Here is a 26,675-nt window from a genome sequence, read left to right on the forward strand (position 1 = left end):
AATGGGTTAAACCGCAGGAAAGAACCACAAAACCGCAAGAAAGAACCTTCTTACGATGAGCAGAAGCCACAAAGGTATCGAATGGGTTAAATGTTTCGTTGCAGGTCAATACATATACCAGGTCAAAACCTCTTTTCGTTAATGAAGTTGCTCCTTTTCGCGCTTCTCAAGCGTCCTTCAGAAACCACCTACGTCGCCAAGCCTTTGTATTCTGGAAGTCCTCCCTATCAATGCTCAAAAACCGAGTCCAAGCAAAGCGTTAACAGCAACAACAAAACGTTGAGGTTCTCAAAGGACGTGATCAATCCCAGAGAAATTGTGACAGAAATCGTCAAGCATGCCAAGGAAAACGCTTCTTTGCATTCAATACCAAAAAACGACTCCTCACCAAAAGAAACGCTCAGCAATTACTCATGATCTGAGGGCGCAGTCTCCAGAGAAAACGGATGCGCAGTCAGGTCAGAGGCAGCGCAGAGAGGGGCAGAGCAGAGGCAGCGTTATATGGCAGATAAATCGACAGACAGTGGGGTAGAGCCTATTAATGAGCAGGTTGTTGCTAACCGCTGGAGTGTCTAGGTGTTACATATGGGATGCGTTACTATGCTCAGCAGAGGCGTTACATATGGGATGCGTTACTATGCTCAGCAGAATGGCAGCCAGAATGGCGCTGACCAATGTTCAGATTCAATATGTTGCTCGGTCTCTCTACGCATCCATCTCCCAACGTTCAGATGTAATAAGTGCAGGATTGAGCCCAAGAATAAACATACTCTTAAAATAACTAAGTAATCAGACCATATCGACGCGTTATTCAAGGCAGCTCAGACACAGAATTATGGAGAATTATGGGCAGAGGTGCAGGACTGACATGCACATAACAGGCCACAGAAAAACAAGCGGCTCTGATACCATGTTAAACACACATGGATAGGAAAACAATAGGAAAGATAAATCATGTGAGTTCATTTTTTTATTAACATAAGATACACATTTATAGTACAATAGGTGACTCTTGGGATTCAGATCCCATGGTCTCTTGGACTGCTTTGTCCATTCGGCTTCCACACTAACCCTTTAGGATTAGGTGTCCAACACTAAGTCTCTGGTTACACCTCCTATTGATGGAGTAATTGGTTCAGTGACTCAGACCCCTGCAAAGTATTCTTCCAAACAGAAATTGGTCTCCAACACTCCTCCCAATGATTCCTCTCACAATTCATCAGGCTCTAGTAAAACCTGAGAGGTTCATGTTGTCCAGTCTATCGCGACGGACAAATCCTCTAAAGGTAAGAAGAAAGGCAAAGGCAAGGGTAAAGTCGATGCCCCGAAACAGGGCCCTCCTAAGTCATTTTTCTGGTGATTCTTCCCAATAGAAGCCCAAATATCCATGCCTCATCTGTGAGAAAGATCACTATATTAAGGATTGTCCTAGACAATCCAAAGTTAGTCATTTTCTCAAATGGACCCCAGCTGTCTTGAAAGAGCCCTTTTTGTCCCAGAAGACCCAAATGGTAGACCAGCCTCAGTGATCCGCTTCCACAGGTTCACAAGTGTTCATGATGAGTACACTGATTAACATGGCTACCAAGTCAAAATATTATCAGACTCCTACCCTGAAAACAGGGAAAGAGAAAGAAGGTACCCCTTCTTCTTCTGCCTCATCCAGTTCTAGTCCTCTCCATATAGAGTGACCTAATCGTTATTCCACCGTTTGACTTCCTTCTCGAGGTCTGCTACGAATGTCCTCATACGATCCCAACACTCTAGCCACTCAACATTATAACATTGTTGAAGATTTGGCTCAAGTGCCATCAGCTATGTCTGCTCTTGAGATCCTTCAAAGTTGTCCTTCTCAGCGGAAATCATTATTGTCAGCTATTGGTGGTATTGATCCAGCTGACTCTAATCTCATTTGTTTTGACTTGGTAAACCAAGTTCTATGTTTACCTCATCAGATTTCCTTTCTCATTCAGGTGATAAAAAATGAGAAAACCATTCATAGGACCATCATCGATGAAGGTGCTTCCACCTGCATCATGTCAGTCGCTTGTTGGAAGGCGATTGGTTCTCCTACTCTAAACTAGTCCCCCAAAACTTTGGAAGCTTTTGACAGACACGATTCATGACCATTCGGTGTCCTTCCCAACCTTGCCATTACTTTGGAGGGCAAGACAGTACATGTTGAAGTAGAGATCGTTGACGCTAATCTTAACTACAATCTTCTACTCGAACGGAGCTGGACCCATGCCATGCATGTTGTAGCCTCCTCCCTTTTCCGTGTGATTTGTTTTCCCCATCAAGGGAAGATAGTCACAGTCAACCAACTATCCTTCTTTGCCTCTTCCTCCTCAGATGGAAATGTTCCATATGTCAAGCACACCGGTGCTCCTTATGAGAGTGTGGGGGAAAGACTCTTTAAAGATCCTACCTTGATGGGTATTTTTCTGCTCCCACCTCCTCATGTTGCCTCTGTCAACATGATTTCGGTCAAGTTTGATCCTTGGGTCATTCCCTCACCGGATCTTGTTGATACATGGGGTGAGGTTATGCCATTAAGTCCTGCTGAAATTAATTATGTGGAAATTGTTTTGGCTTCACCTTCAGTATCCTCTGATCATCCTGTTTCAAGAACATCTCTTGATGTGTATTCTCAATCCCTATGGCTTGGTTCTTTGAAATCTCCCAATCCCTTAGCCAAGACTTTTCCTTCTAATGAGAGTATCATGGAAGTAATGTCTTTGGAGGAAGTACCTTGGAATGACACTCATCATCATTCCTCATTCTTTCTTGGCTCGGCAGTCATGTCTACTTCTCTCGAGAAGTTCTCTTCTCAGTTTTCAACCCTACCACTTCATATGCTGATCATGACTCATGAATTTTGGTTAGAAGGGAACATGGGTAACATTACCCAAATGATGTCAATTGATATTTCTGTCAAGCCTGGTGTCCTTGAAAATGTCCATATCAGGGTAACTTGTTCTCCAGAAGAGATCAATCTCTATACTCGTTTGTTCAAAGAGTTCTAAGACGTTTTTGCGTGGTCATATGAAGAACTTCCCGGCATTGACCCAAGTATAGTCGTGCATGAGATTCCAACTTATCCTCATGCGAAGCACGTTTGCCAACAGCTTCGTCCAGTTCACCCTAAAAACGAGGCTGCCATCAAGGGTGAATTTGAAAAACTTTTGAAATCTAGATTTATTTATCCAATCCCTCTTACCAATTAGGTGACGAATATTGTATCGGTGACAAAGAAACAAGGCACTATTCGCATTTGCGTCACTTACTGTGATCTCAATCGTGCCTGTCCTAAGGATAATTACCCCACTCACTTCATTAACTAGATCATTGATGAATGCGCTGGGAGTGAACTATTTTCCTTTATGGACGGTTTTTCTGGTTATAACCAAATAAACATTGCGTTGGCTGATCAAGATAAGACGACCTTTATCTATCCATGGGGGACCTTCGCATATAAAAAGCTCCCTTTTGGCCTTAAGAATGATGGGGCCACATTTTAGAGAGCGATGTCTTATGTGTTCCACAATATTTGAAACATCGTTCGACCTTACTTGGATGATCTCCCAGCTCATTCTCGTAAATGCCATGATCACCCTGATCATCTCTGGAAATTATTTCTTCGTTTTAGACACTAGAACATTGGGTTGAAATCACATAAATGTGTCTTCTGCGTCAAATCCGGACAACTCCTTGGATTGATCGTTTCAAAAGAAGGCATTCGCCTTGATCCTCTTAAAGTCGAGGCCATAGTTAATTTACCCCCTCCATCTTCATTGCATCAACTACAGAGTCTACAGGGAAAAACAAATTTCCTCCATCGTTTCGTACCGAACTATGTCGAGCTAGCTTTAGGGTTCACCCCATTTCTCAAGAAAGGAACCCCGTTTGTTTGGGATGAGGTTGCCCAAAAGTCTTTCGATGACCTAAAAGTTGTCCTCATCAATTCTCCTTTGCTGCACCCCCCGAACTATCATCGCGATTACTTCCTTTATCTAGCTGCAACCTCTAGTACCATCGATATGGTTCTGGTACAACTTAATGACAAAGGAAATCAACATGTTATTTACTACCTCATTCGCAATCTCCTCGACACCGGGACACATTATTCTCGTGTTGAGAAGTTAGCTTTGGCTGCTGTATAGGCTATTCAGTGCTTTCGGCATTACATTCTACTCCGTACTACCACTATGATTTCTGAATGCAACCCCATGACCTACATCCTGACTCATCATTTGCTGGGGGAGAAGTATTCAAAGTGGATTTTCATCCTCCAAGAATTCGATTTGGTGTTCACTACTGCCAAATCTAAGAAATCACGGGTCTTTGCTGAGTTGATTTTCTCCCTTCCCTCCGCTTTGATTCCTACTGGTGTCGATGAGCAGCTCTTGGACGAGACTCTTTTCTTAATTAGAACTCTCGACCCCTGGTACGGTGATATCATCGTTTATCTCCAAACATCCACTTTCTGGTCTATGTTGACCAATGATGATCGTCGACGCATTCGACGTCAATCTCAACCTTACCGTATCATTGGAGATACTTTATACCGCATCGGTGTCGATTCAATTATTTATCATTGTCTCACTCTGGAGGAGGCTAAGAGAGTCTTGAATGACTACCATTTTGGCACATGTGGCAATCACCTGTATGGATATGCTACTGCTTAAAGAATCCTTCGCAATGGTTATTTTTGGCTCTCCATCTTCAAGGATTGCATCCTTGCTGTTCATAAGTGTCATGAGTGCCAAATTTATTAACACAAAATGCGCGCCCCACCCACTCACCTACACCCCGTTATTACCGATTGTCCTTTTACCAAATCAGACATCGACTATATGACCTGTAACCCTCGTTTGGCCGAGGGGCATGGGTATATTATTGTTGCTATGGATTATTTCACCAAATGGGTTGAAGTGATGCCTACATACTCTGAGGATGGTAAAAAGGCGGCTCAATTTCTATTCAATCATGTTATTTCCAGGTTTGAAGTACCTCAGGCCATTGTCACCGACCATGGCTCCCATTTTCGAGATTACATGATGGCTAAGCTAACTTCTATGTTGGGTTTGTGCAACGATCACTCAACCCCGTATTACCCTCAGGCCAATGGCCAAGTTGAAGTTGTGAACAAAGTCTTCGTTACAATGCTTCAGTGCACCATTGGAATGCATAAATCAAATTGGCATCTCATGCTCTTTTCAAATTCGTGGGCTTACCGAACCTTGACCAAGGATGCAACTGGATTCACACCGTTCCAGCTAGTCTATGATCTGGAAGCAACTTTATCGATTGAGTGCAAAATTCCATCCCTCAAGCTGGCTATTGAACTTCTCCCTGAGACCTCACCTCAGGAAGAGCACCTCTTGTATTTAGAACGACTGGATGAGACTCGCCATCTTGCTTCTTTGGTCATCGAAGCACAGAAAAAGTGGTTCAAGTCCCATTTTGATTAGTCTGTCTCTCCTCGAGCTTTTTTTTAGGGCGATTTGGTTCTTCTATATGATCAGGCTAATGATAAGCTGGGGGCAGGCAAGTTCGAACCCATGTGGCATGGGCCCTACATTGTTAAACGTGTGTTACAGAAAGGGGCCTATGAGCTTATTGACTATGAGGGCAATCCCTTAGACAAGCCCCGTAATGGGCTTTATCTCAAAAAGTACTATGCTTAGGTCATCTTGCATGGCTATTTTTGTACAATAGTGTGTTATTCATTTTGTGTAGTGTAGTTTGGTGTTTTTTTTTGCAAGCATATTTCCTTATTATTATGTTTCTACCTTCTTTGCAGATGTCGGTGCCTCCTCACATCAGTTTCACTAATGGTGCTTGCCATAGTACCCAGAATCCATCATCTGCGACATGGGCCATTTATGACCCCCATGGTGAGTTGATTGATCTTCAAGGTATTTGTCTAGGTTGAAAAACTAATAACATCATTGAGTATAGCACAGTTATCGAATTGTTGTCAGAAGTCATCGCTCTTGACATCCGGGAATTGGTTGTCAACTTTGATTCATAGCTTGTTGTCCTTCAACTCAACGGGCAATATTCTGTCAGAAACCCTCAAATATTGAGAATGTATCTATGTATTCGTTTATTGGAGATGAATTTTGATTACATTACATATCATCATATTCCTAGAAATATGAATACATTAACAGATGCATTAACCAATTATGTTGGATAGACATCTGTGAAACATGTGAAAAAAAAAAAAAACCTTTGTACCATAGTAAGCAAGGAAATACAACACACACACACACACACACACACACACACATATATACATCGATAATGTTTGTCATACATCAAAACCCCCAAAAATAATATGTGTGTTCAAATACATTCGTGGCTCACAGGCCTAAAAAATGTGGAATGCTAGACCTATGAACTAATCAACATGATGCTCATGGTAGCATTTAACTACTCGTACTACACCCATCCGGGCATACTCTGGGATACCATGGGTCAATCCCTCGAGGTTTTGTGCGATCTCCTCCTCATTATCGCTTCCTTCCTGATAAGGAGCAACATTGAACTGCCAAGCAACGCGCCTGGCAATCGGGGAAATCCTAGAAAGACATTCTGGTCCAACATCTGCATTTATAAAATCGAAATGTCATGAATGCATATATTTCAAAAACAATAAAAAATAAAAAAATCAAAATTTTTTGTTTTTACCTCCATCATCATAATCCTCTCCCTTTGGGAGTGGCATATCTAGATCACCGCAGAAGTCGGTACCGCTATAGGGCCAATCCTCTACTACGATCAATTGTCGTCGTAGCCATGAGAAGAAGGCAGGCTTATAGGACATCTATTGGCCCCCGGTAATCCTAGGCATCAATGCACTCCAACGGACCATCTGTGGGTCTCATGGCAATGGCGGTTCCACCTCAGCAAGCTGGTAGTGAAATAGCGGGACTCGCTCCAAAAAGAAGGTCACTAGAATGGAATCGTAGCAGAACTGCTTCAGGTTTCCTGCCTTGGCTTTTGATAGCTGGCACTTCATGTTTACCTTCATGGCTTCCGCCCAGTTGAAGATAGTCGGCGTCATACAGTTGATAGCATACTGAAACTTTGATTTGTTGGTTTCATGCTGTGCTTGAGCCCCATCCACTCTGTTTATGGTCAACAACAACACTCTCAACACAAGATCCCGAATAGTCATGATCTCTATCTTATCGCTCTTTGATTTTAGTGCTTCTAGGCAGTGTTCTACAAGTAACATGGTCACACTTGCCCTAATAGGCCTTAAACCATACAGATTGACCGGTTCCCCTCTTCAAGACAATTTGGTGATGAAATAAATGTCGGAAGTTTCCAACTCTAGTTCTTATTCATGGATTATGAAAAATTCCTGATTGACATCGCAGAGACTGGTCAGATACCATAACAATTCGGGTTGAGCCCGCAGACCTGGTGTGAGGAAGAATTTGAGGAGCCCATAGTTCCTCAAAGCATTCAAGCAATTTGGGTCTGCCATTTCTTGTGTGTCAATGTCCTCATGCTCACGTTCCTTCCAATCCACCATTTTTCACGATTTTTTCCCTACAAAAACCATACAATCAAGTCAATAAACATCCTTGGCTAGAAAAATTTGGATCCAATCAGAAAAATTAGGCAAAAAATTGGAAATTTTATGTTCATGACACCGAATCGACTGTTTTAAAAATAGTAGCGCCGACGACGCGTTTGACAGTGGTCATAACCCCCGATTGGCGTGATTCTATGCCCGGAAATCGCGTCGACCGAGGGCAATTTTTATTTGCTAAAATCTCCTCAAAAAATCCAAAAACCAATTAAAAATAGGTAAAACAAGCATGAAAATGGAGCTAAAGGTCTCGACTCTTATCTTCAACTGACAGATCTTCGAATGACCTCCCGAATCTCCTGTAATATGCTCCTGAAAATCTCGGGCACAAATAAGTGAAAAATTATTCATACAAAGGTAAAATGGTAAATGGTAAAAAATTATTATTTTTTCCTCCTTTTATTAATTTTTCATGAAATATTAGGGTTTTTAAAGTATTTCTGACCCATTTTTTCCTCAGAAACTGGATAATGCATTTACCTTTTGTGCAACAATAAGTGACGAATTGTTGATGATGGTACTGGAGTCGCGTTAAGCTCTTTTCTCAACTCGTAAAACTCAAATGAAATGATCGTCGAGTATTTTTCCCCTTTTGACTCGTAAAAGAGAATAAAAATGGGGGGTCCGCTTTCAAGCTCTTTTCCGACTCTTTAAATGTGAAAATATTGCCGAGCTCTTGTCGTTTTGAACTCATTAAAGGTTGCGAAACTTTGTTTACCCAGTATATGTTTACCCCTTTTTTAGGGTGGGTCAAACTATTTACGAAAAAGGTACTCCTTGACTAAAATGGTTAAGCGGTTCTCTGAAGTATCGTTTTCTACCTTTTCAGACTCGAGAGACACAAATGTACGAAAAGGGACCGTGTGGAGTTTTCTCTTCCGTGTTTTTTTAAAACTCTCTAGACATGAAAAATATACCGAGTTACACCTTTGTCGGACTCGTTAAAATATTAAACGACATTGGATTCGTCGTTGTGACGGACATGAGCTTCTCCTTCCTAGGGCTCATTAAACTTACTAGGTCGGATTCATCCGAAGGACGAACTTATAGTGTAAGCACATGCTATCCCCTTCAAGCTTGCGATAAAAAATAATTGGGGTACCTACCAGAAATGCTGGGGGAAAATCGGAAATCCTATCAGTCGTATAGGTAGCTCACTCTTGAACATGACACTTTCTGCTTCATGTCAGGTTGGGATATCCTCCTTTTCGTCATTGACCTTCCTGAGTTGGGTCGTTCATTTTTTCTTTCCATTTGATCTTTGCCACGTCATCATGACCATCGATCCTATGGATCCAAAAGCTGCCAAACTCTGGAGTCGTGTCGCCAATATGTTCAAGAGTTAGTCCTTCTACAGTTACACTTACACCTAATTCTCTCTATCATCTGAAATCATTGCATCCCTTTGTCTAGTGTCGATGATGTGGGATACATCATGGCCCTCCTTCAACACGGTCGCTTCCTGTCAACTTCAGGTCATTATCTAGGAAGCTGGCCAAGACACTCCCTTCCAGTACCTTAGAGCTTGCATGCCCTAATGGAAAGTTCTTCGCACTCGACGACAAGTTCACATCATTGGCTTTCAATTCGGTGATTTCATGGGTGTTTGACTTCAGTTCCTTTATTCACATTCTGTGTACTGTGTTGCTAGTACCTTGAGAGCCATTGTCTTTAATGATTTGAGGCTTCTGCGATCTATGTTTTGTGTAGTATTGTCTTCTGGAGTCATCGCATTCATATTTTGTAGGAACCAACGTTTCGAACCAACCTCTATGGTTCATCATCAGGAATAGATCCATAAGTGAATAAGTCAGAACTCATTAGGTTTAAATAAGGTTAGGGTTGGTATGGGAATGAATGTAAGCCGACAGGTTTAATTCAGTTATGTTTATAATTTGTTTATTTTAATTTTTATTGTTAACTTAATGATTATTTGTTTAACTTAATAATTATTTTAGTTGTTAGTTTTTAATTCCTAATTTAATACTTAGTATTTCTTCTTTTTTTTTTTTTTTTTAAGGATTAAAGTTTAGGATTAGAATTAGAATTTTTTTTAGTGATTATAAACTAATTAATAATTTCTGTATTCAAGCTTCTATGATCCATAATGAATTAAACAAAGTCTTTCAGCAAAAATCACATGAGAGAATTTTTTGGCGGACGCATTTCAAACCAACAAGTGTGGTTCATCATCAGGACCAGATGAAGAGGCAGACCATGGAAAAGGCTTAAATAGAGAGCAATGTAGAGACATAATTTCAAGTAGCCATTACTTGAAATTATGTCTCTACATTGCTCTCTATTTAAGCCTTGACCATGGTCTGCCTCTTCATCTGGTCCTGACGATGAACCACACTTGTTGGTCCGAAACATGTCGGCCAAAAAATTCTCTCATGTGATTTCTACCGAAAGACTTTGTTTAATTAATAATTATTTGTATTATTAATTAATTTTTATTAATATTTAAGTATACTGTAAGTGTGATAATTTGTTAACTTGATAATTATTATAGTTGTTAGTTATTTAATTCCTAATTTAATATTTCTTTTTTTTAGGATTAAAGTTTAGAATTAGAAATTTTTAATCATTTTAATTTGATATTGAAAAACTAATTTAATTATTTGTATTATTAATTAATTTTTATTAGTTATATGATTATATTAATTTTAAGTTATGTTTGAAAATAAAATAATAAATGTCCAATGACAATATATTAATTTAAATTATTATTTCCAAAAATAAAATTATATATATATGTTAATTTAATAAAAACTTTTTTTGTTCTTTTTATATTAAAGGTTAAGTATATTGTAAATTTAAGTATATTTTATACCATTATTAATAATAATTTTATAAAGAATTATATTATAGAATTAGATGATTAATTTAGGTCATTGGATTAGATTTTTTTTGCCTTTGAATTATATTTTAGAATGATTAAATTAAAGTTGTCATTATTGGTGGTTTCTCTCGCACTTGTTAATGGTTCACATCATTCACTGGTAATCAAGCGACTTTCTAACATGTTCAACTTTAACACATTCATTCACATGTTAGGATTTGTACTTGATTGGGTTGTTTGGAGCGCAAGACCCTGGGCTCAGATTACACCAGTCTAGGTTGCAAGGCGACGTGACATGATCAAGTTGATATACATGTCTCTTTTAGATGGGTGGTTGCGACCATGACATGAGTTACTATATGTGATCCTTCTCATTATTGGATGGCTGCGACCATACCTTGGTTTCGTTATGATCCTTTCTATTAGATGGATGCACCCATGCCTTGGATCCATTTACATGATCATTCTCTGGATGGCTGCGTCCATACGACGATTCATGTATCATTTGTCAGAGTTTTCAGTGATGTATATGTATCTATGATTGCTTGCAGGTTTTTCGACGACGAACTACGGTTCCCCGGATCCACTTGTAAATCATTTCAGCCCTCACTCTAGTTTGACCTTCATGCTATAGGGGGCATCTGTTACACAACATTTTGTCACTATCCATGTACTCCCCGTCCACGATCTTGGAGGACCTCTATAGTGAACCCTACATGTTTTCCCATCATGAAGAAACTCCCAGTATGTCCCTCTTCATGAGCAGAATAATTCCCCTTTGCATCATTTCCCAAGAATCTTCCTTTTGCCCCAGTTTACAAGACCGGCGCTACTGACCAGTTTCCTCCTCGCGCTGATTTGTAGAGATTAAAACTAGCACTAGTTTCGTACAGAGCAACTAACCCATTTTCCAGTCGCGTCAATCCTCTTTTGGCAAGTTTTTTAAACATGGAATCAAAGCTTTCAGTTCTAAAAGCTTCGTAATGGAAGTCTAGTAGATGGTTGGGCTGGATGGAGTTGAGGAAGTCAGTTTGGGCTCCTTTCCCCTATTAGGATGGAACAAATCCAAGAGATAAGGCCTTCTCCCATAATTAGAGGAACCATCTCCTCTCCATCCAAGCTATATAAACCTCTCTTTTCCCAAGCTAAACTAGTTTTTGGAGTGAGTTTGAATGATCAGCAAGACATTGATAGCTTGTAGCTTTCTCGTGTATGTTTGAGGGAGAATAGTGTGTTTTGGTTTGGTTTGAGACTAAAGGGAAGAGGCCTTAAAACTTCCATTGTTAGGGATATCCATGAGATGCTAGTAGAAGTGTGGGAACCCAGATACGTCGGAGGAGACCAACAACGTCAAGGCATTGGTTGTAATCTCTTTCTAAATTTATATGAATACAACTATTGATTGATTTCCTACATGAAGTGTTATCTTACATCTTTATGGCTTAATGTTCCTTGACCTATTAAGTAGGCTGAATACAATTTGTATGCTATCACGTTTGTTGTTTGTTGTTTGTTTGCTTGTTTCATGTATTTGAAGGAAGGAAACGAAAGATAGCTAGAGTAAGGAAGAAGGATCATCACCAAGCGGAATAACATTATAAGAGGTAGGCCCTCTTATTTGATTCTAGCTTAAGGATATTTTCCATACATTGTTTGTTTGTGTCTAGACCCGCTCTCTCGGGCTAGAGGAATTGTTTGTGTTCGCACTGAGAATTTACATGCACCACACTATCGCGTGCAATGTGATAAGACTATTGCAGGGATCCAAGCTTGACCTTTTGGATTTTTTTTCTCCTTTATGGTTCATCATTGTTATCTAGTGGATTTGTTGATTAATCACTAACCATTTTGACTTGATTAATTAATGTGATATTTTTTTTACCACTAACCATTTTGATTTCATCAATGCACTCCCCCATTTAGTGCAAGAATTACCTTTCTCTTTGACTCATGTTTCAATTTAAAAGACATATAGAGTTGGGCCCAATCATGACTGGAATATTCATTTGGAAAAATAATTTGAAATCCTTCAAAGAGAATTACCTTTCTCTTTTACTCATGTTTGAATTTTTTGTTTAAGATATGTCTTGCTTCGTAGAATGATCATGTTTTGATGACTAAGTGAACTTGAAAATAAAGTTTGAAAATTAAGCACAATATCCATAATGAAGCATTCAGAAAAAATATATCCACCATCCATAGGAATAAACTATCCTTCAACTCCCTTATTGTGACAAGATAATTCTAAAACAAAGTAAAAGCATTTGATTTTATTATGTGTATGATTCTTTCAATTATAATGGCATACTCAAATATAATAAGAAAGCTTCATTGATTTCTACATAGCAATATCTCTTTCACTTTTCATGCCCACAGTTCATATTTTGAAAAAAAATAAAAAATGTATCTAATCAATACCCACTGAAAATCTCTTTTTGCTTCAATGAAATCTATTACAAATAATGTTATTTTATGATGGTATAGTTGTTTATATGCAAATTCTCCTTCTTGCGCTTCAATGAAATTTGTTATGAACAATTTTATTTTATGAAAGCATGAATGTTTATATCTAAAGTCTTCATTATCATTCAACAATTTTATTATATAAGAACATAAATATTTATATCTAAATTTGTATTTCAACATTATATATAATTTTTATTTTTTTTTAATATAAAAATATGTGTTTGTATCCAAATTTATGCTTCAATAGAATACACATTATTAGTTTATATTTCCTTGTTCAACAATTTTATTATATTAAAATATAAATGTTTATATCCAAATATATATATATATATATATATATATATATATATATATATATATATATATATATATATATATCTATATCTATATCTATATCTATATCTATATCTATATCTATATCTATATATATATATATATATATATATATATATGAACCTTATACTTGATAATCAACTCAAAATTACCCTAACTTGACAATCAACTCAAAATTACTTATTTTTACTTTGTAGTAAATGTGGGTAGTTGGAACTTTCAATGTGATGGAAAGTAAACTCAAGCATTTATTACGCCGTAAGGCATTCCTCTGGGAAGAACTCCCCTCCAGTGCCACTCTGTACCTTCCTGCACCATTGGTTTCATTGTTAGATGATGGAATTAATATTCACCATTTGATTTGATTTGAAGTGTTCGATTCATTATCCCTGGCCGCGCATCGCATCTGGCATCTGGAAAGCATGCATTGCACTCCGAATCCTCCTGCACTCTCTGTTCATTAAGCAAAACCCTCCTGCGCTCTCTGTTCATTAAGCAAAACGAGAAACTTCCAGGATGTGGATATCATGCCCGGGGGATCCATGAGCATCATGCGAGAAAGCCCTACTGCTGCCATTGTCAAATTCAAGGCTGGAAGTATCGAGCCGGCCCATCACCATACCTTTGGGCATGATCTTCTTGTTGTGTCTGGGTGATCCCGTTTGATAAAGTCGGTTTTCACACGGGGTAAGTGGTATCTCAGAATAAACAGGAAGCAAGCAAGCGGCATAGCATTGGAAATATGGTAGAAGAAGATATGGCCAGGTCCAAACCCCCGCATATCCTCAAAACCTAGATTTCTCCACCGTTCTTATAAGTTTAGTAGGTTTATTCTAGCGTAAGGAGCCTCAAGGCACTCGAGATATTGACTACCCATTGTTCGCCGGTTCGATTCCCAAACGAAATACAGACCCTCCGCCGCTGAATTTCCGAGGGTTTCAGCGACAAATTATCATGCAGGCGCCCTGTCAAAGGTACAACTTTTTTACAGCTCGTTTGAGATCCAGTTTTGGGGTTCTGTTCTTTTGTTGTTGGGCTGAAATTGGGTTTACTCAGTGTTAGGTTATTCAGTTGTGTGGGCATATTCTCGGTTTTGTTAATTGAGTGATGCGAATCCTATCTAATTTCTGTAGAAATTAATTTATTTTTTTTTCCTGGTGGTTCACGGCGTCTGGCACATTGTCTGTGAATTTTCAGGGTTTTTGCAAATTTCATTATTATTTAAATTCGGGGTTTTGCTATAATTGGGGTTCAATTTTGGCTGTAATTGATCTGGTGTTTATGTAAAATTGCAAGAGAGTAGGGTACAAGTCTAATCACTGCTCCTGGAGGTGATAACAGTTTCTTCTGTCTCCATTTCAGGTACATTCATTCTTGTTGTTAGTACCTTGTCTGCGTATTCTATGCACAATTGCGTTGAGTAGAGGTTATTTAGTTATTAGACATGAATTCCTGCACTTAATTGTACGATGGCCGTGTTCTTTTTTGTTTGTTTGTTTAAATTATATTTATTTATTGCATATGCACTAGGAGGTATGAGCATAACAAGATCCAGTAGGCACCGGTAGGTGTGATTGCATTAGTTTTTAGTAGCAGGAACAAGAATCTAGCTGTATCTTAGCCTGGACAATCACGATCGCCCTCCAAGCACAAGATCCAAACTGTAGCCGCGTGGGTTAATGGCCATTGTATGTGTAGTATTGTTTGTTGCATAACCCTTTGGTGGTATTTGGTGTTAATTACCTCCATTATTGCCCCCTGAGATTTGTAATCCTATTTTATCGTTGTTTAAAATGATTTGCTTCACGGCCCGGCCTAGACTCGTTCACATCAAATTTTGTCATTTTATGAATTAAAGGTGCCATAAAGATGATGTTGATTTGTTACTTTGAATTATAGAAATCTATTGGGGTGTTTTTGGGCTTCCCTTGTTTTTGTCCATCATAACTAGGTAGAGATCATTGTATGAAATTTCTTTACTTGCTTGTTTAACAACAATGTAACAGTGGTTGGGTTGGGATAATTTGATTAACATCTCTGATCATTCTGCTCTGTTTCTTTTGACTTTAATGAAGCAGGTTATGACACAGTGCTTGCACAAATAAATGGTGGTCAGGCTGAGAGGCCATCGGATTTACCATCAGAACTGGCTTTAAAAAGAAAGCAGTACCATGTTGAACCAGAGGCTGGTTATAACTCATCTGCACGGAAAGATGCAGACAGCAATGATGAAGATGATGATGACTTTGAGAAGCACATATCAGAGGAATATTATCGGACCATACTTGGGGAACATACACAAAAGTTCAAGAAAGCCAATAAGTTGAAAGCAGCAGTATCGAGCCGGCCCATCACCATACCTTTGGGCATGATCTTCTTGTTGTGTCTAGGCTGAAGAGAGTGTGGAATCTCACTAAGAATCAGTGCTTCGATTTGGGCCCCGGGGATTATCTCTATACTCCTGCGCCTGATGTGCACAGGGTGCAATATTTCACGGATACTGAGTTTTTCATCAGATGGGATGGGCATTGGGATATATTTCTAGACGAGGATTTGCCCACAGCAACCGATCACATTAAGGCGAATGCAGAGGAATCCAAATAGGTGTTTTTTCATGTGCGTAGATGCTCATATGCAGGTGCAAGCAATAAGTTAATTTCTTGGTACTATGCTGTTTAAAGTTTCTCTAGTTTATTGTTTGGGGATGGATTTTGTATGCTATTTCCTGAAATTATGTTCAGGTCTTTTATATATATAATAATTAAACTATATATTCAAAGTTTGCCTAATACCCTTTCTGATGTAAATAAATTTCAATGAACATCAAACTATTCTCATAATTTGTTCATAATTGGCATGGATTCTCGCAACATATCGTCGACAGGTTCTTTTCCCTTCAATTTTGTGATTCCTTCCTTCTGGTCAAGGAAGGTTCCAGACCTTCACGTCTTACCTAAGCTCAGGTAAGGTCCTGGTTGTGAGCTCTGCTCAGTCAAAGAGAGGATCTTACTCGCTTGAATAAAGGTAGCTCACTCAGAATTTTCAAGACCTTAATTGACCTTGAGTTATTTTATTTTTGCAAAAGAGAAGCAAGGTGCCGGGTGGGTGTGGGGGCTGAGTTGTGCAAAATTTCACACCCTGTTGAAGGTAGTGTATGAAGGTGTGAAAAGAAACATGATGGGCATGGGAATTGCACTCCCTCAAGATGGTGGGGTTTGGTGATTTGCACTCCTTCAAGATGGAGTATCATTCTATATATGTATATTATTCTTTACAAAATATAATAATAATATTATGGTTTCTAATGGAATTAACTTTTTAATAGCAATATATCAACATGTTTTCTAATATTATGTTTTGACTTTCTAAATGCAATATACAATTATGGTTTTCAATGAAATATATTGGTAGGGGATAGTCATGGTGGTTATTGCCTTGGTCACTAGCAAGCTTCGTATATGCTTGGCCATCTATAGAGGTTTCTTGATTTTGGGTAATTAACTTAACCTCTTGATTTTGGGTAATTAACTTACTCTAAAATGAAATAAGACATTCAATGTGTTCCTTGTAATATAGATATAAACAAAACATCTAAAGAAAAGTAATTGCACAATGATCCAGTCCAAGAAAACAAGGTTTTCCACAAACCAATTAACTCTTCTAGAAAAATTCAACAATTCCAATTTAATAATCCTATCGACCTCTCTTTGTACCTTTTGGGACAATGGCTAGTTATATCTTCTGTTAAGAACGTTGTATTTTCAAGAAAAGAATGTTTTCTAGTTGTTCTTTCATTGGCTTGGCTCTTCATTAATTAATAGGAATAATTCTTGGTTTCACGGACATGCATGAAAACCAATTAACTCTTCTAGAAAAATTCAAGAATTCCAATTTAATAATCCTATCGGCCTCTCTTTGTACCTTTTGGGACAATGGCTAGTTATATCTTCTGTTATGAATGTTGTATTTTCAAGAAAAGAATGTTTTCTAGTTGTTCTTTCATTGGCTTGTCTCTTCATTAATTAATAGGAATAATTCTTGGTTTCACGGACATGCATGAAAGGATGGAAGGATTCTGAAGTCGAATCCAGGCCCTTCTTCGGCCTTGGTGATATGTGGGAGTTGTTTAACGAGTGGAGTGAAAATGCCGAAACAAGGTACTTAGATGTAAGTATCAATCTAATGGACATAAGTGAAGATGGATGTAGGATGCATATCTTTGGTTGCTAAAATAGAGCAATTTTTTTCAAAAGGGCATAAACTAGCCAGGGAGTAAATAGACAGAAAGGAAGTCGATAGTTTCCATCACTAACATCAGATGGTGAAGAGCTGCCCAGCACTGAACGTGCTACGTTCGATGTGCTTGTATATCGCAAACTGCTCATATGAGAGCAAAGCAGAAGAATGCAGTTTTACCAACCATTTAAGAAATAGTCATGGTGCGCAGTAAAGGTTGTATATATTAATGTTTGATGTGGTGTGAGATTTGTTTTAATTAATAAAAATGACTATTATGTATCTGTTGTTGTAGTGTAGTGCAAGAACCGTAAGAGAGCTTGAGCTCCTCCCCATGGATAGAGAAGTATTAATGTGGATAAAATGTTTACGCAAGAACTGTACAATCTGGCTTTTACTTCGATATTTATCCACTGTATGTTTTCAAGAAGCCCAACTGCGTAATTGAATGTGTTTATTCAACAACCTCAAATAAGTAGTACTACTAAATTGTCCATTAATGTGTTTAATCGACTATGCCTCAATGGGCTTCAAATGAGTAGTTCTACTAAATTGTAGATTAATGTGTTTAATGGACTATGCCTCGATGGTCTTCAAACTGGTTAATGATAGATCTTAATGCCTTTTCTTTTTTATTACTCGATTGTAAAGGCTCACTGGTCCAAGTCTCAGCACGAGGTTTACCAAAATACATGTTGGACACCTAATATTTAATGTGAGTATATGGTGTTATAATTATTAAATAATTAATTAAAAATGTGTTTTGGTTGACAAAATTTAATTTTAATTTACTATTTGAAATTGCACATAAAAATTCTATGCTCACTCTTTAAAATCGAAAATAAACATTCTATGCTCACTCTTTAAAATCGAAAATAAACCGTTGACAAAATTTAAGTTTAATTTACTATTTAAAAATGCACATAAAAATTCTATCCTTAAGGATTTATTGTTTTTAAATGCAAATAAATATTTATCCTTACTTAAGGATAAATTTCACTCTTTAAAATTGAAAATACTCATTTCACTCAAAGTGCTTAGCTACCACAAGAGAATTGATTTGTTGGCATGTGTTTTCAAGCTAAATGTGATCTATTGTTTGAAAATGCAAACAAATACTTCACTCATTGTGATTAGAATTTCACTCAAAGTGCTTAGTGAACAAGAAGAACAAACATATTATAATTCATTTAGTCTATTCTCATTAAAAAAATATCATATTTTTCATATTTATGTTTTTTTTGTTTGACCCACAAGGATTTGAACATTGAATATCATACTAATCTGTAAGAAAATCTGTTCTTTTAAATTATTATAAGAAAATCTGTTTTTTTAAATTATTATATTTTTAAGGGGTTGAAAAAAGTACTACTAAATTGTAGATGGGCATTTTTCATACTTGTGTTAAATAAAAATATACCCAATTATTTTTATACATTAACAACTGCATCTATAAATTGTATGACTAGTAATTGCACCACATATTACAAATTAAATTTCATAAGGCAGTAGCATAGCAAACAATAGCGTAGAAAAAAAATGTAATTAAATAATTTGCATTTAAATTGAGTATTATGATATTCATATTATTCCTTTTCCCTCTAAAAAAACCTTTGACAAAATTAAAACCCTTTAGTTTCATTATCAACCCATCATTTTTAAAAAATATACACAAAGTGAAAGATTCATATTATATATGACGTTATATAATTTTTAAAAAATTAAAGAATTTTATAAATAATGGTTATATTAGTAAAAATACAGAAAGATTAATGATTGACTATATTATTGTTAATTAGTACAGATCTATCTTAAGCAAGAATCTAACATGAGTTAAGAAAGATCAATTTTTTTAAATGCAAATTTATTTTAGTATAAAAAATTTATAATTTTTTATTATTTAAATTGTATTTTTTAATATTAGAAAGATTACATCACATGTTTATTATGTCATTTTATCAATATACATTAAATTAGTTGTTTTGTTATTAATATATTTTTAAATATATGTTAATAATAATTCATATTAAAATATTATATCCATAATTCATATTAAATATTTTATTCTATATAACATTAAAATATCTTTTTACAATATATATAATATATATAAAGTTGATATCATATATTAAAATATTTTAAAAAAATATAAAGTTGATATCATATATTAAAATATTTTAAAAAAATATAAAGTTTAAACATTTACTGCGATACTTTTAATTATTTATATTAAATTAAATATACATAAAATTGCTTTTAACTATTGATGTACGATCGTACATCAGGTCAACAATCCACACAACGATTAATGTCGGTTAATGCTTGCAATTGATATCCGAGCATTAGGCCTGGCCATCTCACAAACATCGATTAGTAAGATATTCAAAGACCCAATTTTCAGGGATGATTTTTTTTTGTTGCTGATGACGCTGATGGTGCAGATGCTAGTGCTGCAGACTCAATTTTCAATTTTTTCAGACTACTACTTGTTCCAGGTCACTACTTGTTCGATCTTATGTAGGAGGTAACAAAAGTTTATGAATTCACAATAGAATAATTACTTATTAAACTGTGATTTAAGAAATAATTTTCATTTTAAAATAATAAACACAAATTTTAACTATCTAATGTTGTAGGGCGTTACAATTATTAAATTTTGGTTGAAAAAATTTAAGTTTAATTTACTATTTAAAAATGCACATAAAAATTCTATGCTTACTTAAGGATTTATTGTTTTTAAATGAAAATAAATATTTGACCTAAATGGTTTTTGTGATTCACTCTTTAAAATTGCAAATAAGCATTTCACTCAAAGTGCTTAGCTACCACGAAGAGATTTGTTGGCTTGTGTTTCTAAGTTAAATTTCACTCTTTAAAATTGAAAATAAACATTTGACAAAATTTAAATTTAATTTACTATTTGAAAATGCACATAAAAATTCTATCCTTACTTAAGGATTTATTGTTTTTAAATGAAAAGAAATATTTGAAGTTAAATTTCACTCTTTAAAATTGAAAATAAACATTTGACAAAATTTAATTTTAATTTACTATTTAAATATGCACATAAAAATTAAGGATTTATTGTTTTTAAATGAAAATAAATATTTGACGTAAATGGTCTTTGTTTTCCTATATTTGATTCACTCTTTAAAAGAGATTTGTTGGCTTGTGTTTCCGAGTTAAATTTCACTCTTTAAAATTGAAATAAACATTTTACTCAAAGTGTTTAGCGACCACTGCGAGATTTGATTTGTTGGCATGTGTTTCTAAGTTAAATATGATCTATTGTTTGAAAACGCAAACAAATACTTCACTCATCGTGATAAGCATTTCACTCAAAGTGCTTAGTGACCAAGAAGAGATTTGTTTCACTCAAAGTGCTTAATGACCAAGAAGAGATGCTTAGTGACCAAGAAGAGATTTGTTGGCCTGCGTTTTCAAACTTAGAACTTGAACAAGCATATTATTATTCCTTTAGTCTATTCTCACTAAAGAAATATCATATTTTTCATATTTATGATTTTTTTGTTTGACCCACAAGGATTTGAACATTGAATATCATGATTTACTTAGTTGAACAAGCATATTATTATTCCTTTAGTCTATTCTCACTAAATAAATATCATATTTTTCATATTTATGATTTTTCTGTTTGACACACAAGGATTTGAACATTGAATATTATGATTTACTTAGTTGAACAAGCATATTATTATTCCTTTAGTCTATTCTCACTAAAGAAATATCATATTTTTCATATTTATGATTTTTTTGTTTGACCCACAAGGATCTGAACATTAAATATCATGATTTAGTTAGTACATCACAACAATGTTAGTGGGCATTTTTCATACTTGTGTTAAAAAAATATACCCAATTATTTTTATACATTAACAACTACATCTATAAATTGTATGACTAGTAATTGCACCACATGTTACAAATTAAATTTCGTAAGGCAGTAGCATAGGAAACAATAGCGTAGAAAAAATATTTTGATGAGGATGATCAATCTCCTCGAGGGAGCGAGGACGACCATGATGAGGAAGATGATGATGGAGTGGAATGGAAGACTAACACCTCTATTGAGGCTACTCAGAAAAATGAACAACTAACTCTTGCTACCATTGAAATGGTGATGTTAATTATACCTCAAAAAGGTACAAGGCAACATACTGATATGAAGGTTGTAGGGAAGACCGTTTCAAAGAACACAGTAAGTAATCCATAAAACTTATGCCAGAGAGTGATGATGAGGAGGAGAGTGATGTTGATGAGAAAAACTCAAAGACAATTAAAGGGCTAAGCATTAATGCTAAGCTTCTTGTTGATTTTAATGATTTTCTTCAAAGGAGAAAATCTCATAATCAATTGGTGGAGAACATACAATCTTTGAGTGGTTCTCCTTAAGAAGTGATGACTGCATTGTTTGAGGACCTTAAAAAGGTGTTAGCAAAGGATTTTCCAAGCAGGTTTCAAAGAGAAATATTTACTTGTCCAAAGCTCTTCATAATGACGATTCTCAGTTGTTGTTGTTGAATGCAATTGATGCTTTTTGTAAGCATGACAGTGCAAATGTAATCAAGGAAGTTTCTTTCTAAAAGTTTTATATGATCATGACATATTAAAAAATGTTATTTTCCAATGGTATGATAACCATACTATGGGTGCCTAAGGAAATAACTCTTAAATGTGGAAAAATGTTAAGCCATTTGTTTAGTGGCTCAGAAGATTAGTTAGTGAACTAAATATGTTTGACCATTTTAAGTTGATACAGGAGGGTTCATCCCTTGGAAGTTCCTCTTTCGTGCATCTTCCCCTTGGAAGTGCCTCTTCCGTGCATCTTCCTAGATTTTCTGGAGTGTCTACCTGCTGATCACTCTTATCATCAATATCTTTGAAACCTTCATGACATGGTTCCATGGAAGAAAATTTTGTCTCTCATTCCTTCATGATGGCTCCTTATGTGTGACATCTTCTTTCTTCTATGCTACTGCCTTATGGCGTTTCCTTTGCAACATGTGGTGCAATTGCTAGTATATGTTTCTTTCGCTAAAAATCAATTGCCACGCTAAAAACATTAATCTAATGCCATAGCCTACGTATAGATTAACATCTCTCAATTATATGAGAATTTTAACCTTAATTCATTGAAGGTGAGTAAATAATAATTATAACATATATAATTATTAAGAAACATTCAAATGTGAGTAAATATAAACATAAAACATATAAATACGAAGAATTGTGTAAATTGTTTATCAATTGGATTTGGTATATATAAAGAGAGACATAATTTTTGATATGAATAAAGAAAAATAAAAATAATTTAAAAAAATTAAAAGGTTGAATAGAAATAAAGGAAAATTAAAAATAACTAGAAATATTTAATTAAAAAATTAAAATTATATAAAATAGCATAATTAGATTGGTGATTTTTATGAATAAGCATCTGATATTTAATGTTTGTTTGTTTGAATTAAACTTAAACAAATATTACAAATATGTTGATAAAGATTACATATCTTTGATAGGAATATGAAATATTCATAATTGTATTTTTTTCTTTCTTCTTTTTCTTTTAGATCCTTCTATGTACTGATTTAATGGTTCTAGCTAAATGACTTGTCAAACTACATTATAATAGAAGAGTTGAAGTTTGTGGTTTGTTAAATATTTTTTGAACATTTGAGGCTTTGTTATATTGATATAATCATAGCTGCAAGGCCATCTCCTAAAATTGAAGGTGGAACAATAACCTCTTTCATTAGACGTTTTGGAAAAAGTATCTACATTTACCCTAGTTATAAGGACATTTGCTATATTTGAAGGTAAAACAGTCTTTGTGGAACTTATCTATCCATGCTTTATTGTAAATCCCGTTATGATTTTCTTACTCCGACATCCTCTTTCTGCCTACACGACATAACTGCGAGAGTCGAAGCATAAGATGCCAATGCAAAAAGCAACATGCAAAGCATAAGATGTCAAGAAGATTATGGATGTTGTGGTTTAAAGGTGGGGACTCCTACTACAAGGGTTAGGTGGGGAGGTTTAGTCTCCACAGGCTTAGTGATTCAATCAAATTGGGTGGGGAGGTTTAGTCTCCACAAATTTAGTGATCTAATCATATTAGGTGGAAAGGTTTAATATCCACAAGTTTAAGAAAAATTGTGTATGATTGGCAGCTGGTCAACTTGAAAAAAAGCATAAGATGCTTGACAGTTTCTCAAGGTGAAAAAAATCATAAAAAATCATAAGATGCTTGACAACTGCTCATGGTGAAAAAAATATCTTGAAAAAAAAACAGCAGTTTCTACATCCGCATGCATACAAGTTAGTTGCAAATTTCTTCTTCTTAATTTGCATAACTTAAAATTTGAGCATGCACACTATATTGTATATTCACATCAAATAAGGTTACATATAAATACATTTAGTGTTGTCTCAAGATAGGTAAACTAATCTTGGACACAGAATCACCTAGTTGAGAGAATATCTCAACTAGACACCAATATAGGAACATCTAGATATAACAACCCTAAGGAATAGGAACAGACTCCTCTAGATAGAAATAATAACAACTAAGACAATTAGGAATTACAATTTCCCAAGTCACCCCCTTAACGACTACTTTTCTTGATCTCAATCTGCAAAGTCTAGTTGTGGTCAAACATAACAAAAGAATATGTCAACGTCCATATAAAGGAGCAACCGTCCACCGAAGTGCATGGGTGCCAACCACTGCAACCGCCAGTATGTTAGGATGCCCTTTGCATACGTGGTTTTGTCAACCATTATAACTGTATACATGTACCTGTACCTGCAAATCCCCCTCCATCATCATCATCATCATGGGTTTTATCAGATTATCCATAACCATGCTCTGGGTTTTATCAGATTACCCTCAACCATGCCAATAAGGGCTCTCAACCACCAAGGATCAACTTAGCCACCAAGGCTCAATATAGCCACGAAGTCTCAACTTTGCCACCAAGGCACTCAATTTAGCCACGAAGGCTCAACACAGCCACGAAGGCTCAAATGTGCCACCAAGGCACTCAATTCAACCACGAAGGCTCAACACAGTCACAAAGGCTCAAATGTGCCACCAAGACACTCAATTCAGTCACTAAAGCTCACCACAGACTCAACTTAACCAGGCTTAGGGTTTTCTCGGCTTACCCTCAACCATGCCAAGGGTTTTGTCAGCTCACCCTAAACCATGCCTACAGGAATCCCTATCCACTTCACTCTTGCACGTGATTTCTGGCTTACCACAAACCAACATTGCACAATGGTTTCCGGCTTACCAAAAACTTGCAATTACAAAGTGGTTTTAATATTACCATAAACTTTATGGGGTTACATATGCCTTATCAGGCTTACATTACACACTCCAATTCTTGGAGTTACCAAGTACATACATTATAAATACTACTACAAAACATCATATACTTTCTTACTTATTAGGATGTGTGGATCATAATACAACATGCTAGTGAGTCTATCCCACAAACTCACACTGATTCACACAAACTTTTACTTAGATGTCCATCATCCTTTGATGTTTCTCTAACCTGTATTCTCTAATGTCATTTTCGTTGTTTTTCTATCATTGTCATACAAATAAGCCTACCTATTGTTGAAATGGCCAATTCCAACACAGACTTATGACAATAGTTGGCTAGACTAATGTCTCTTCATTAACTATGGAATAATAAATTAACAATTCATAAAATAATATTCAATTAAAATTAATCATTTTTTTAAAATCACTTGGAGCATATTTTTCACTGAGATGAAACGAGCTTGGAAGCTACGGAAGAGGTAGCCTCAACACACCTCCCTTTTGATTAGTAAGATCGCCTGATTTGACTGAAACCCATGGTGTCTGCGCATTCCCATTATTTTCTGTACTTGTTCAAGAGTTTCAGCAATTCTGTGCATTTTTCCCAAATTCTGTGGATTTTTCCCTTGCGCTCTTGCTACAATCAATCTGAACTAAGACCAACAACTTTTGTAAGGCACAAGTCGTAGCCAAGGGGAACTTGGGTGCCCACTATTCCATGCCCTCCATAGAATAAATTCTTGTAGAAATGCATGGATCCTCCTTTTATGTGAGATAGCCCATCTTTTCTGCCCATCAACTTTGCAAAAACCTCAAACAGAGTCCCTCCACGACCATAAAAGAGGTAATGGTCTTTGTAGGCCGTGATAATGCAATCTTTCCTCATGATGGTGGCCTCCATACCCATGGAGACGGCCTCCTGCCTGTCATAAAGATGACAGAAACCCCTTATTAGCTTCGATTTGTAGAGGGAATTCACTGCGATCTCCATCCGCCTCATCATGAACACGTCCACGTAGAATTTCATGAGCTCTACGGGGTTGGTTTCCACGATGCGGAAAGGGGGCTCGCATTGGTGGGTTGTGAATGGAAGATTGGTTTCTACGAAGATGGTGATTTTGTTGCTCTGTGATTTAGTCGATACGGATTTCGCACAGGCCGCCCTCAATGCATTCCACGATGGTTGTTTTGTCGTCGTTGCAGTTGTGCGCAGGAGCTTGGAGAGGGTTGGGGCCATGGCTCTCCCCATCTCTATCTCTCCACTTCATATGACTCCCTCCCTGAACAGAACATCAACCCAATACCTCTATTTTCCTCTCTTACACAAGCTTAACAACAACCAAGAATGGTCGAGCCTTGTCAGGCATGCCGGGCTTTGTCACCCTCACTATACCAGGAAGCTGGCGATATTCCCAACATCTCACTCGCTAAAAGAACCTCATTACATCCCACTACTTCTTATTCCATAACTCCTCAATGTACTTATATGCCCTCATATCAATGAAAACTCTTCCCATAAAGAAACAACCCATAATGCTTCTACACTACATTCCAATTTCTGAACAACATATTCGCTTTCACAACTGGTCAACTTCTTCAACATGTGGGCTGACGACCCTTCCAAAGTTTCAGAAGAACAATCACTTAATCCGATGGACAAATATAAAGGAAAAATGTCCAATACAAATACATATACTCTTGTTTCCGTCGGGCCAGGAGGGGCCAAGCCCCCAAGCCCATACGGGCTCTGATACCAACTTAAAATTTTAGCATGCACATTATATTGTATATTCACATCAAATAAGCTTACATATAAATACATTTAGTGT

General features: G+C 36.3%; 1 protein-coding gene and 1 pseudogene across 1 annotated transcript; one reads left to right on the forward strand and one right to left on the reverse strand.

The window, feature by feature from the left end:
- The first annotated feature begins 5,060 nt into the window (after positions 1–5,060).
- Positions 5,061–5,474, forward strand: LOC149150846 (uncharacterized). Its single transcript, XM_089442964.1, has one exon. The coding sequence runs from the start codon at positions 5,061–5,063 to the stop codon at positions 5,472–5,474; it is 414 nt and encodes a 137-aa protein (XP_089299090.1).
- A 20,015-nt stretch (positions 5,475–25,489) lies between these two features.
- On the reverse strand, positions 25,490–26,095 carry LOC149150847 (pyruvate dehydrogenase E1 component subunit alpha, mitochondrial pseudogene; annotated as a pseudogene).
- Between the last annotated feature and the right edge of the window lie 580 nt (positions 26,096–26,675).

The sequence above is a fragment of the Pinus tabuliformis genome, chromosome 9, assembly GCF_031772625.1.
Source record: "Pinus tabuliformis cultivar Carrire ecotype Pingquan chromosome 9, CPIR1, whole genome shotgun sequence".
Lineage (NCBI taxonomy): Eukaryota > Viridiplantae > Streptophyta > Pinopsida > Pinales > Pinaceae > Pinus > Pinus tabuliformis.

What these genes read in the sequence shown, in the direction of transcription:
- LOC149150846 (XM_089442964.1), top strand. Translation starts at nt 5,061, where the DNA reads ATGGCTAAGCTAACTTCTATGTTGGGTTTGTGCAACGATCACTCAACC.